This window comes from Euleptes europaea, chromosome 15 (genome assembly GCF_029931775.1).
Source record: "Euleptes europaea isolate rEulEur1 chromosome 15, rEulEur1.hap1, whole genome shotgun sequence".
NCBI lineage: Eukaryota > Metazoa > Chordata > Lepidosauria > Squamata > Sphaerodactylidae > Euleptes > Euleptes europaea.
Genome location: NC_079326.1, coordinates 19,349,553 through 19,363,065, shown reverse-complemented (window position 1 = coordinate 19,363,065; position 13,513 = coordinate 19,349,553). Strand labels below are relative to the sequence as shown.

At 40.9% G+C, this 13,513-nt stretch overlaps 1 protein-coding gene across 1 annotated transcript in view; it reads left to right on the top strand.

The window, feature by feature from the left end:
• Positions 1 to 887: 887 nt before the first annotated feature.
• Positions 888 to 13,513, top strand: part of LCT (lactase) — a 36,024-nt gene continuing 23,398 nt past the window's right edge. Inside the window, exons 1-6 of the mRNA XM_056861169.1 lie at positions 888 to 1,530; positions 4,241 to 4,317; positions 5,176 to 5,259; positions 7,377 to 7,479; positions 7,854 to 7,932; positions 9,643 to 10,327. Coding sequence (XP_056717147.1) covers positions 888 to 1,530; positions 4,241 to 4,317; positions 5,176 to 5,259; positions 7,377 to 7,479; positions 7,854 to 7,932; positions 9,643 to 10,327 — 1,671 coding nt within the window. The remainder of the gene's footprint in view (positions 1,531 to 4,240; positions 4,318 to 5,175; positions 5,260 to 7,376; positions 7,480 to 7,853; positions 7,933 to 9,642; positions 10,328 to 13,513) is intronic.

Genomic DNA, 13,513 nt, shown 5'->3' with positions numbered 1-13,513 from the left:
GTGTGTTGCGCAGATAACAGTCTGTGCCCCTCTTTCAGGCCAGGAGTCCTGGGACCTGACTAGGGAGCTATTTAGAAAGAAGATAGATTATCCAAAAGCACCAGTGTTTCATTTAAAGGGAACTTTTTACATTGTTTGGTTAGCTCCTTTGTCAAATTTTATGCTATAGGTTTCCTCCCATCCCCCCAAAAAAGATATCTTATTTGTACTAAATAAATAAAGTATTCTCTATTTACCTGATTCAGAATTAATTTCTGTGTTTTGATTGTCTCTTAAATAGGGTTTTATTGGGTTGTTTTCAGCTAGGGTGGTAGGCATTGAAAAGGAGAGAATGGGCAGGTGGGATAGAATTAAAAAGCCCCCAGTGCTGGTTCCCACAAATATCCTTCCTGGCCGTGCTTCAGCACCTATGTTGTTTGAGTTGCTGAGATTAACCTAAAAGAGCTCAGTCTTTTTGTCTCAGGCCTTTGTTTCCCAAGTCCAAGAGTTAAAGTCTTAATATTCTGCTACTCTTTTAAAACATGATCTCCCCACTCCACCCAACCAATGGACACTCTAGCAGCTTGATGTTACATTAGGAAACATTGCAGGGAGAAAAAGGACTAATGCCCCCTGCTCCCATGCTGTTTTCAGGATCAGATTTGCAAAGCCCTTCTCCATTTAGTCAAGAAAACACAAAAGCCAGGGAAAAGCAATCCCAGAACTCCCAGCCTAACAGGTGGTCTGGCCGTAGTGAGATTTGAACCTTTGCTGTCATTATCTTGGTGCTTGTTGCTGATAGGCAACTTTGTATCTCTGTAATAGATAATGCAAGTTAAATGTTAATTTTATTATCTGTGATTGAGCATAAATGGGGCTTGAATTCTTGTGCCACTTGACTAGGAGACATGGAGTTGGCTTGGAAAGTGTTTTTGCTTGTTCTGCTTCCTTTGCACTGTCTGGGGGGAAACTGGAAACTTGCAGAGAGGTTTGTTTCTCTGGCTGGGCCTCTTACTGATGAGTTAGTAAGTAATTTACACTTTGAAAGTGGACATGTAGGAGAGCCAGCCTTTTGTTCTGGAATGGTGCAAACACAGTATCTTTGCCAGTGGCCTACTCTCTCTTCCCTGCCTCCATACTTTGCCCAACTCTATGCAAGTGGTGTGACTCACTTTAAGATCTTCTTACCGTGGACTCATATCCTGCCGGTGGGGAATGCCCAGAACCCAAATGAGACTAACGTTGAGTGCTACAGACAACTCCTCAGCACTCTGAGAGCGGCAAATCTTAAATCGGTTTTAATTCTACATCGGGAATATCTGCCAAAGTCTTTGGATCGGTCAAAGACTTTCACTGATCTTTTTGCGGAATATGCAGACTTTGTCTTTGGATCTTTTGGTGATTTGGTTGACACCTGGCTCACTTTCAGCAATCTGCCTGAGACCACAGAGGGATTGCCTTATGACGACCTACTTTCCCCATCTCTTCAGGCCCTAGCTTCGGCACACAGGAGAGCTTATCAAATCTACCATGAAAAATATGCTTCAGAAGGTAAATGAATGGGATATTTGTTCTAGGGTGAATGGGGCCAAGCCATAATGGCCAAGGAGAAACTTGGTAGAACTGACCTTCACCTCATTGAGGGGGAGAGGTACTTCAACAAAAAAAATAATTGGTTGTATACGTTTGAGAGCGCGTGTGTGTATAAGTGCCATCAAGTCGCTTCCGAATCATGGCGACCCTATGAATGAAAGTCCTCCAAAATGTCCTATCTTTGACAGCCTTGCTCAGATCTTGCAAATTGAGGGCTGTGACTTCCTTTATTGAATCAATCCATCTCTTGTTGGGTCTTCCTCTTTTCCTGCTTCCCTCAGCTTTTCCTAGTGTGACTGTCTTTTTCAGTGACTCTTGTCGTCTCATAATGTGACCAAAATACGATAGCCTCAGTTTAGTCATTTTAGCTTCTAGGGTCAGTTCAGGCTTGATTTGATCTATAACCCACTGATTTGGGGGGTGGGGGTTGTGGCAGTCCACGGTATCCACAACACTCTCCTCCAACACCGCATTTCAAAGGAATCTACTTTCTTCCTATCCGCTTTCTTCAATGTCCAACTTTTACACTCATATATAGTAATAGGAAATACGATGACATTAATTAACTTAATCTTGGTAGCCAGTGACACATCCTTACACTTCAGAATATTTTCTAGCTCCATGGCTGCCCTTCCCAGTCTCAATCTCCTTCTGATTTCTTGGCTACAGTCTCCCTTTTGGTTGATGATGAAGCCAATGAATAGAAAGTCTTCAACAACTTCAATTTCCTCATTGTCAACCTTAAAGTTGTGTAATTCCCCTGTAGTCACTGCTATATATGTGTTCTGCATTTAAGCAACAAAAAAGATTTAACCTGTATACTAACAGGCAGGGGGAGAGGGATATTTATGGACAGAGAATATGCAAAGAACTGAAGAATACCATGGGCCAGTATAAATAAAACCCTGACATGATACACCAACTACTCTTGACAGATGTTGCCACTCCATCAACATCCTTTGATTGGACATCAGTTACAACTCCCACCTAAGTAATTGACAGATAAATTCAAAAATGGCACTAGAGTAATGCTTTGATTTAGGACCAACTGCCCCAGATCTTTTCAGAAGGCTAGTTAATGGGTTGGGGAGAGCCAGGTACCAGGAGGATGGAAATGCAAGGGAAGAACTAAGTAGACATGCCTTTCAACAACCTGGAGTTGCATCCAGCTTCTCTTTGGAAATATAAAACCAGCTGAAACCACCTGTGCTAATGAGAACACACAGTTCCCCTGGAAGGCAGAGAGAAGGAATGAAATATGTGACCCTCTTTATATCAGTGTTAAGTGCACCAGCAACAGAAGCCAAACTGGGTAGTGCATGACAGGAGAGGGTGCAGCCTTCTGCAAGCCAAGCCCTGTTGCTAGTTATGTCATCTCTCAATTGTAGAATTTTTTTTCTTGGATGGCTATCTTTTTGTATTTTCACAAAACAAAGACTTGTTAATTTCTCCTCTGCTTCCCATCCCCTGGAGATCAATTGTAATACTGGGAGACCTCCAGACCCCACCTGGAAACTGGCAACCTGACCCAGTCAGCTCACTTTAGGGACTTTTCACATGGTTTTGGTTGCAGAACTACAGTATTTTTTCCTCCAAGCGTTCTCATGACATCTTTTCCCTTTTTGTTATATTTCTGTGGTTTCCACATTGTTCCTCTGTGTTCTTTCAAATCGGGTGGTTTGAGAAAGCACATAGAAATGATAGGGAAACCATGAAAACACAACAAATGGAAAACAGTGTGATAAAGAAGAACCACTGCAGTTCAGCACCCAAAACGTGGGGAAATCTGGGTGTGAAAAGGCCCTTAATGTCCTAAGCTTCCACAATTCTATCTTCAGCTTGTTTTCTTCCTAGCGGTTTAATCTCTCCTTCAGTGTTTTCAGAAAAGGAATTCTTCTCTCCACTGAAGCTCTTCAGTGAACTTGGCATTCTGCAATTCTCTTATCATTTCCTGGATGACCTCATCAAGTGTTTCTGTACCATGTGTATGTTCATCACACACTGCTCCACCTTTCTATCCCTGGACTTTCCTCCATATTTTGTGATATTTCTGCTTCAACTATTTCTTCACCTTCTCAACTTGGGGATCATGCAGAATTGAGATAGTCTCCAACAGGCCTTGGGGGAATATGCATATGTTAAGTGCCGTCAAGTCGCTTCTGACTCATGGCGACCCTATGGATCAATGTCCTCCAAAACATCCTATCTTTAACAGCCTTACTCAGATCTTGCAAATTGAGGGCTGTGGCTTCCTCTATAGAATAAATCCATTTCTTGTTGGGTCTTCCTCTTTTCCTGCTGCCCTCTACTTTTCCTAGCATGATTGTCTTCTCCAGTGACTCTTGTCTTCTCATAATGTGACCAAAGTACAACAGCCTCAGTTTAGTCATTTTAGCTTCTAGGGTCAGTTCAGGCTTGATTTGATCTATAACCCACTGATTTGATCTATAACCCACTGATTTGATCTATAACCCACTGAATATGCATATAGACTAGGCAATAAATACAAGTCCCTCTTCATGGGCAGACAATGTGTGGATTCACAGTCAATGTGCACAATGGCGAGTTATGTACATTTGTGTTCAACTGCACCCCGAGCTGTAAGAGTTCTTTCTGTCATGGTAAATAATTTTAAATTAAAATTATGTGATTTCTCCTTGTCTTCCAGATGGAAAAGTATCCATTGCTGTAGATTTTAGTGATGCTGGACTGGTGCTACCAGGATCTTTCTTGGCTTCAGTTTTGGTGATGCATTTTATTTTCTTGACAATCTTCCAGCTTGCAATTTAGATAAATCAAAGTGGAGCCTTCCAGTTGATAGGGGCAACAACTGAGCACTTGGACTAAAAGTCAGAACAATACAGGATTTTTCCTAGTAGTTGGTGGGTCTGTCTCTCCTATAAAGGGATATCTAAGAAAGACATAAGGCCTGTTTCCAACACAACTGTTTCCTTACACAGATATGTAGCCATGCCCATTTTGCTACGTCTATTCTTGTGGAGACCTGCAATTGGTAGCAGTTTTCCTGCATGAGTATACCAGTGTAAAAATATTATTATATAGGAAGTGGGCTTAAATTTAAAAACCAAGACTCTGCAAGTAGTCACACAAAAGCACTACCGATCCCAATGGGTCACACACCTATGCAGGATTATATCTCACCAACCCTGCAGTAGTAGTTTATTGCAGTTGGCCAAAGGTCATTACAGTCTGACTATAAAACAATACATAAAATGCAAATATTAACCAAAAATGCTAAAAACTACTTTAAAATAATGAAGTTATGATTTCCAAACCAGCTATGTTTTAGTCTCCGTGTTTTTAATATGAGATTGAAGCGTATATCTGGAGCGTTTTGATGTCTGCACAACTCAGACAGAAGACCTGACCTTATCTGTATGTCTAAGAGACAATTAATATGTTAACTGCCTGGGGTTGTGCAGATCATTTTTTTTCTTCCTTTTGAATACAACAGGGTGGGCTGGGGTTAGTGTGGGAACAAATCTAACAGATCGGTGCAGTCTGGAATGATAAATTATTTTGTGGAATCGCAAATCTTTCTGCTTTTAAAATGCTTTGTGTTACATTTTGTCTTATTTCCAGGACTCTCTAGATTTTCTCTCTCTCAATCTCCAGTACAACTGTCAGAGGGAAGTACATTTCCAAAAGATGCTGAATGAATTACAGGTAATCATGAACAACTGTTACTTCATAACTTTCGCTAGACTTTTTATGTGGTCTGTTATGCAAATCCAGTCTATCTGTTTGAATTTAGGGCATTTATTATTAGAGATGTTTTCTTAGTTCTCTATTTTAATGTACAGGGTCTCAAAAGAAAAAAAATGTGGTGTTTTTTGGGGGAGTGGGATTCAACAAACATACCAAAAGACTGTGCAAGTGATAACTTATTGCAGTGAATGCAACACTCTGCATGATTTTACTGATTGTATTACATATAAGAACATAAGAAAAGCCCTGCTGGATCAGACCAAGGCCCATCAAGTCCAGCAGTCTGTTCACACAGCGGCCAACCAGGTGCCTCTAGGAAGCCCCCAAACAAGACGACTGCAGCAGCACCATCCTGCCTGTGTTCCACCGCACCCAATATATTCGGCATGCTCCTCTGATCCTGGAGAGAATATAATTCTGGTGGTGGCCCCGTCTTGAAATGCCTGTATTATTGTATTAATTTCCAATGACAATAACACAGTAGGAGGTTGAGAGTTCAAAGCAGTCTGTTTATTAGGCCCAATATACATACCGGGTGAAAACTGCCCCAAATGCGCAGGACAATTCACACCCCGAACAAAGGATTGCAACAACATGTATAACTTTGGGTCAGGGATGTTAGATTTCACTGCCCATTGGTTGTCTAATTAATTTTAATTAGCATAGTGTATAGACATTGGCCGAAGCTGTCTCTAAGCAAGCACTAGGTCTTGTGATCGAGGAACCACATTCCTAAGTATGAAGGTAAGATGCTGTTTTTTTTCTACTGGGGAAAGACCGTACCAGGCCGCAATGTAGCCTTTTGTTCTGGCAGCTTATAATGGCATCTGCCAGACTCATGCTAACTTAAATGATTACACATTAGGGCATCTGTTCCAAGGATCAATACTTCACCCCTTATACCTGGGGCTGCATGTCAATTACATATATGTGCTCTCACATGGCATTGTGCTAAATGCTAACCCTTATATTCTGGGCTTAGCATTCTTATAAGTGCGAGTATGCGGACTGAGCATAAAAGCATACATTGCCAATACATTTCCCATAGCATATAATGATTTCAGGCATTACAGTCTCAAGAGAACAACCTTAAGAAACAGTGAGTGCGGCTGAGTTTTGGATATAGTGATGACCTCTAAGGAATGCACACATGCAAGCAAGTCCATCAATGTGCCTGATCACAGTAATCTCACCTTCTACAATATAACGGTCCACTTCTCTGGTCCACTTCTCTTTGCAATTGTAGAGATAAGTGGGAGGGGAAATCCTAAAAAGTACTCCTACATCTAGCACTCTGTTTAATGCTTAACATGATCACTTTGGGGATCTGCCCCAGGAATAGGAAGTTGATGCATAGAGACGCTGATCCAGTATTCTGGGAAAACTCGGAGCCCTGATAATCTCATGATTAACTCTGGGGGCAATATCACACTTTTTAAATGTGCAGGAGGATAAGCTTGCCTTTTTGGAATCTGCTTCCATCTTACCCAGCAAGAGGTAAAGGAGGGCAATCCTTGATTGTATTTTAGCTATGTGGGGAAAAAGCATTTTGGGAGGAGCAGCTTTTGTCCCACCTGATTGCCACTCTGTACCTACCGAAATATCCCTGCCTGTACAGCAGTACTTTGGAGAGCCCCATGGCGCAGAGTGGTAAGCTCCAGTACTGCAGTCAAAAGCTCTGCTCACGACCTGAGTTCGATCCCAATGGAAGTTGGTTTCAGGTAGCCGGCTAGGTTGAGTCAGCCTTCCATCCTTCCGAGGTCGGTAAAATGAGTATCCAACTTGCAGGGGGTAAAGGGAAGATGACTGGGGAAGGCACTGGCAAACCACCCCATAAACAAAGTCTGCCTCGTAAACGTCGGGATGTGATGTCACCCCATGGGTCAGGAATGACCCGGTGCTTGCACAGGGGACCTTTACCTTTACCTTTTTACAGCAGTACTTTGGATCTGATAAATTCAAGCCATACTTTCTCTGGTTTTACAGCAGATATCAGCTATATTTTTATAGATGCCAAGAATATATGGAATTGTCAATGATAACATTTATGTAGCTGAATGTCTTTTTATTTCTAGCATGTCACGAAAAATATGGAAATGTTGCTCTTCACTTTAAAATTCCATGAATGTTCTTCCATGCACGAAGATCCATTTGCAACAGTGGCTTCCATCTTTAGTGGTGAGTGCCTTCTGATCGGAGGAACTGTGATCTTGAGTTAGGAAAGGGACTTAGGGAACAGGTGAACTACAATAAGGGCAATTGAGGCCGGCTCCATCAAAGAGAGACCTGCTTCTGATTCCAACAAAGATGGGATTTCATTGAAAACAACAAAGAGTTCAAGACTAACAAAGCTTAAAGCCTGTCAGTCTGTATAGGAATTCATTCTGGAGTCTCTCTTTGAAACTTTTTTGTAGAGCTATGGGAAGTCTGTTTAGGAATGCCTAGGGAAGCTGTGAAATAAAAGGCTTTAAAGCTGCAAGACAGGATTCAACGTAGTTGGCTAAATTCCACACCTTTCACCTACACTGATATTTTTTAAATGTATCTTCCAGCCATCAACAAAGATAAAGTATGGGCAACAGGGTATGACGTACAGGACTTACTGGACCGCTCATCCGTTCACACAGCTCGGTATATATTTCAATTGTTGAATTATTTGATTTTTAAAAAATGATACTCTTGTGCAATTATGACTGTAGCCAATACTTGGGAGTAAACATCACTGAAGACACTGGAACTTACCTTTTGTGAATATGTGCTCAGGATTGGACCCCTAGACTATCAAATAATTCAGACAAACAGCTGTTTTGTATTATTTGAAAAAGTTTGGTTTTCCCACAAATTACTGATGCTGCTTCTGTAGCATGTATGATAAACCCATCACTTGGTTGATCTCAAACTCTTTCTAAACAAGGATTGTGGCATTTAAAATCAGTGAATTGTGATTATAATTTACATTCTCTGGGATCATTTATTATAATTTACAACATTATCAGGAACTGAGATTTTCAGGGTTCCCTGGGACCAATGTGTACGTATATTACCATGGTTTGGCTTATATGAATGAACCTGATGGATCCTTGAACTGGACTCCAATCTCCCCCTCTAATTTTTACCTCTTAAAAGTCTCCTTCATTTTTGTGGCAAATCTGTGTTTACCAAATCACAAACTATGGTTTGTTCTCTTCCTTCCAAACCAGGAAGGTGTGATTTTAAATCCTAGCTTGGAGGAAAAGACAATAAGTTATTTGTGATTTGGCGAATCAGTCAGCAGTGGTTTGCTACAGAAGTGGAAGAATTTTCTTCTTTTTTTAACCATGCATGAAGAGAGAGGGGGAAGGAGCTCGTGATCCTAAGGATTTCTAAGGATTATTCATATAATGACAAATTATGATTTGTCATTATGTTTGAACCAAGCCATTGTTACTCACTATATTAGCATTCTTCTCCAACGCTCTTCCCACTTAACGTTTGTGTTGGAAGTAACAACTTGATTAGGATGAGGACTGATGTTGCTGAGAAAACCTGGAGCTAAACCGTGGCAGAATAGTTTTTGGTGGATGTTGCCATGGTAATGTATGAATTGGGGTTTTTACAGCCAGCTCCAGCCCCCTCTACAGTGTAAATGGCCATCTGGCCCATTCTGATGGTAACGTCAAAGTCCATTAATCAGTTTCATAGTGTCACCTGCTCATATACAGTTTACCTCATTAGGTTGCTTCAGCCAGATGGTTGGACTGCTCATGCATATGAAAGAAAGTGCCTTGCAAACATTTATATACCATAGAATTACTCCAAATCTGCTAATCCAGTTCAGCAATGTGTTGGCATTCTTGTGGTATATGTGTAGCTGTTTATCCAGGCATCTCATTAACAGGCTTGGGATATCCTGATGAGTCACAAGAATAATTGTAAATTTGGGTAACAGTGACATTCATGTACACATTTAAGAGTTAGTTAATAAGAGATCTACTGTGTGTTAATTTGCATGGAATCTGACTTCAAAAAGTATTTGGACTAGCAGATTTCATAAGTCTTGTTTCATTTGCTAGATGAATTCAGTGGAATAGTTAGGGGGTTTATGTTTCAAGTTTGTTTCCAGCATGAAAATTCAGCCAATTATTATAGTGATACAAGTTGGTGATATTTTGCCAGTTCTATCAATTTTACATGGTTGAATTCTGAAACCTCTGTGAACAATCAAAGTTCCCTCACTCAAATGTCACAGATGTGGTTCTACTTTATGGGCATAAACAGAAATGTAGCTATCACACATTTTAATTATTTATATATGTTCATATCTTTTTTATTATTTAGCTTCCACACAGAAAATTTAGCCAGCCAACAGAAGACAAAGGAGATGATAATACCTGCCCTAACCCACCGTTCATCCTATCAAAACACTTGGGAGAAATTTGCTAACCAGTCTGCGTTGGAGAGAGATTCCTTTTTGCATGGTGCTTTTCCAGATTATTTCCTTTGGGGTACATCAACTGGATCATTTAATATTGAAGGAGGCTGGGAAGAGGATGGAAAAGGAGAGAGTATTTGGGACAGATTTGGGCATCAAGGCTATGTCCACATGAGTCAAACAGCCAATGTTGCATGTGACAGCTACCACAAGATAGACTATGATGTCTACCTGCTCAGAGGCCTTCAGCCAAATATCTATAAATTTTCTCTATCATGGCCTAGGATTTTCCCCAATGGGAACAGGAACAGCTTAAACCCTAAAGGGGTAGATTACTACAACAAACTCATAGATAGTTTGCTGGATTCTCATGTTGAACCCATGGTAACGTTATTTCACTGGGACCTACCACAAGCCCTGCAAGATCTTGGTGGCTGGCAAAACGAGAGCATCATAAGTGCTTTTGTAGACTATGTGTCGTTCTGCTTTGCCACTTTTGGGGATCGGGTTAAACTCTGGATTACCTTCCATGAACCCTGGGTCATAAGCTATGCCGGCTATGGCACCGGGCAGCATCCTCCAAGAATTGCTGATCCAGGAATGGCATCTTATCAGGTAACAACAGTGCAGCAGCTTGCTGCAATTTAGGAGATGTAATGATTCCATGAAGATCATAGCTGCTTCTTTCTCCACGGGCGGGACTTATATTGACCTAATTATCAGAGGGCATGAGAGGAGCCATGGGGAAACAAGACAGGATGTTGAAGGGAGATGGTTATGTTTTCTAACCTATAGTATTGAAAAACTTTCTACAAGCATGCACTGCCCCTTGAATTGGTTTGTTCATCCTACTTAGACACCCCCAACCCTACCATGGCATGTAATTGGAATGAAAAAGCTAGGTAGCATTTCAGACAAAAGGCACATTCTAATTTTACCTTTTGTGGCATGGGAGCTATTCCAGCATTTTGCTTGGTAGTCCATGTCATGGCTTCCTTGTATGCAAGTGCCATCCCTCCCCAGAAGTGGAACGCCACTGATGTGGGAAGAAGTTATAGCATGGACTCTTCCCATGTGACCTTATTTATTTATTTCATTTATAGCCCACCTTTCTCCCTAATGGTGACCCAGAGTGGTTTCTTTCCTTTTCCTTCCTTTTTTCCTTTTATCCCTTAGAAGCTCCTTGATCCATTGATCTTGAGCACCATATATCCAGTGTTTGAAGGATATAAGGACTGAAAGAAATCTTGCCACTGACAATGTAGCCTTGGGATCCCTATCGCTTAGTAGAAAAGGCATTATGTCAGACACAGAGGCATTAGATTTGTATGTTAAAAGGGGGGAGATATAATGTGATCGAAGTTCCTCGTAAAAGTGGCATTCCAAAAGGGCATGAGCTAGTGAATCGATAGAGCCAGAAGAGCAAGGACAGGTCCTGTCTGGATATGGTATATTCAAAATTCTGCCCTGCATAACCATAGAGGGGTTAGCATTCAATCGAGCTAAACAGAAGGCTCTAGAAAGATGAGGAATTGTAAGCAGGCAAACCACATAATGGTGGTATTCTGAAGAACTGAGATGAACAAACGCTGCGAGCACGAAAAGTAGTGCTGTTATAATCAAGCTCTTGAATGAGCTTTTTAATTTAGGTGAAAGCTTCAGTCAGAGTGGTTTCTATTGTTCTCTCTATCTTATTTTCACAACAACTCTGTGATGTCAGCTAGGCTGTGTGTGTGTGACTGGCCTAGGGTCACCTAGCAAGCTTCTGTGGCAGAGTGGGGATTTGAACTTGGGTCTCCCAGAACCTAGTGTGACATTCTGACCACTAACACCACGCTAGCTTTGTAGACCTTGGACTACTGAAGTTCTCAAATGGCTTCAGTTTTCATGTGCGATCTGGTGGTCAGAGTAAAGAATGTTAAACCTATATGTTAAACAGTAGATTAGTCTAGCAGAAGTACCATTTCTGGTGATTCTTTCTCCTTCAAAACCTTGCTGCAATGCAGTACAATAATTGATTCCTTCAGTACAATGGAGCTGTCCAAATATTTTGCAATGTAAGGAGGAAGAAAAGGGTATTATTGTGGCATTGTGTTTCTGGTCTTAACAATTATTCAAAATGTTTACAGTTGTCAAAGGTTTCTAATACTGAGGAACTCTGCAAGTAAATTCTAGAATATAGTGGGGGTGGATGTTGGCATGCATAATTTCACGGGCAAGCCCATCATGAAAGTGCACTCGCCATAACTTTAACAAACACATTTAGGGGCTGTGGCTCAGTAGTAGAGCATCTGCTTGGCATGCAGAAGGTCCCAGGTCCAATCCCCAGCATCTCCAGTTAAAGGGACTAGGCAAGTAGGTGATGTGAAAGACCTCTGCCTGAGACCCTGGAGAGCCGCTGCCGGTCTGAGTAGACAATACTGACCAAGGGTCTGATTCAGTATAAGACAGCTTCATGTGTTCATGTGCTCATATCTTTTGTCCAAGGACTGGAGTCAGGGTGGGGTTGCCATATTCCCATTCTCCAAATTTGAATGGTCTAATTTACATATTATGCAAATTGTTAATTAAGCACATTATAATTGTGCTGTCTACCAGCTGCTTTACATCTTCTCTACTAAGCTACTACCAAAAAAAAGCTGTGGAAGGAGCATAGAAAATATATCTTTACCTGACCCTTCACTCATGCCAGGATTTGCTCAGGCTCTCTTCCAAGGCTACATCAAATCCTTTCTGGGAGAAAAAGACCGAGCAAGACTCTGTATCCTGTAGTATCTGTTTTTCTTGCCCCAGCAATGAGCCACAATTAGTAATTGACTCAGGACAGATTTATTCAATGGGGAAAAGGGATAATAACCATAGGTCTACTGTCAGGCCTGTAATAATGCCCCTCCTCTTCCTCCTTAGTTGTCTAGGAGTCTTCTCCTCTGAAAAGGGGGCACAGATGCTCTGGAAGAGTATCCAGTCCTATTTTGGGTAGCCCCCAGAATGCTGCAGTCCCTTCAAAATGTATAAATGTGTTTGAAAGATTTTAGGCTGCATATTTCTGTGGGATGAATATAAGAGAGGGAAGTGGGGTAAAAGAATTCAATCTTGGGGGAAAGAAAAATTAGTGAGAATTTTTAAAACAATACATGATATATGGTACTGTCTTAGAAGCAAGGCTAAGCAATGGGTTTATATTTATTAGTTTATACTTCACCCAAAGCCCCCAACTGCCTTAATGTGATTCTAACCAGACTATTGCCTACTCAGATTATGAATATCTAATAACCTTATATCAAACCAAGGCAGTTGGGTAATGGACAATTGTGGAAGAGTTTTACAACAAATCTCACATTACATCAACCTTGTCATCAACCTTTGCATGTTGGATGGATTATTGAACATTTCCATCAGCCTACGGAGAGCTTTGCATTGGTCTCTTTTAAGGATTATTTCCAACAAATGAGAGTGCATCATAGTTATTACCTGGAATATGCACTTGCTAACTTTTAATTTCCCAAACCAGAATATTTGGACTTTCAAAAGGAAAAGGGGATCTTGAACAGGCTGGAATGGAATCCTTGCTAAGACAGCTGAAATAGTCCAGTAGCACCTTTAAGCATATACCTGTTTTTACCTAAATTTTTCTATGCTGTGGCCTACTTCTTTCAGATACCAGAGCTGGAAATGTATAATAAGCCATCAAGGAGAAAGTAGAATTTTGTATCTTCTTTTTAAAAGGAACAGAACCCTATATTACAACTGTACTTGACATATCTATTGAGAAGTTGGGTAAACTTCCCAAAACTTAGTTAT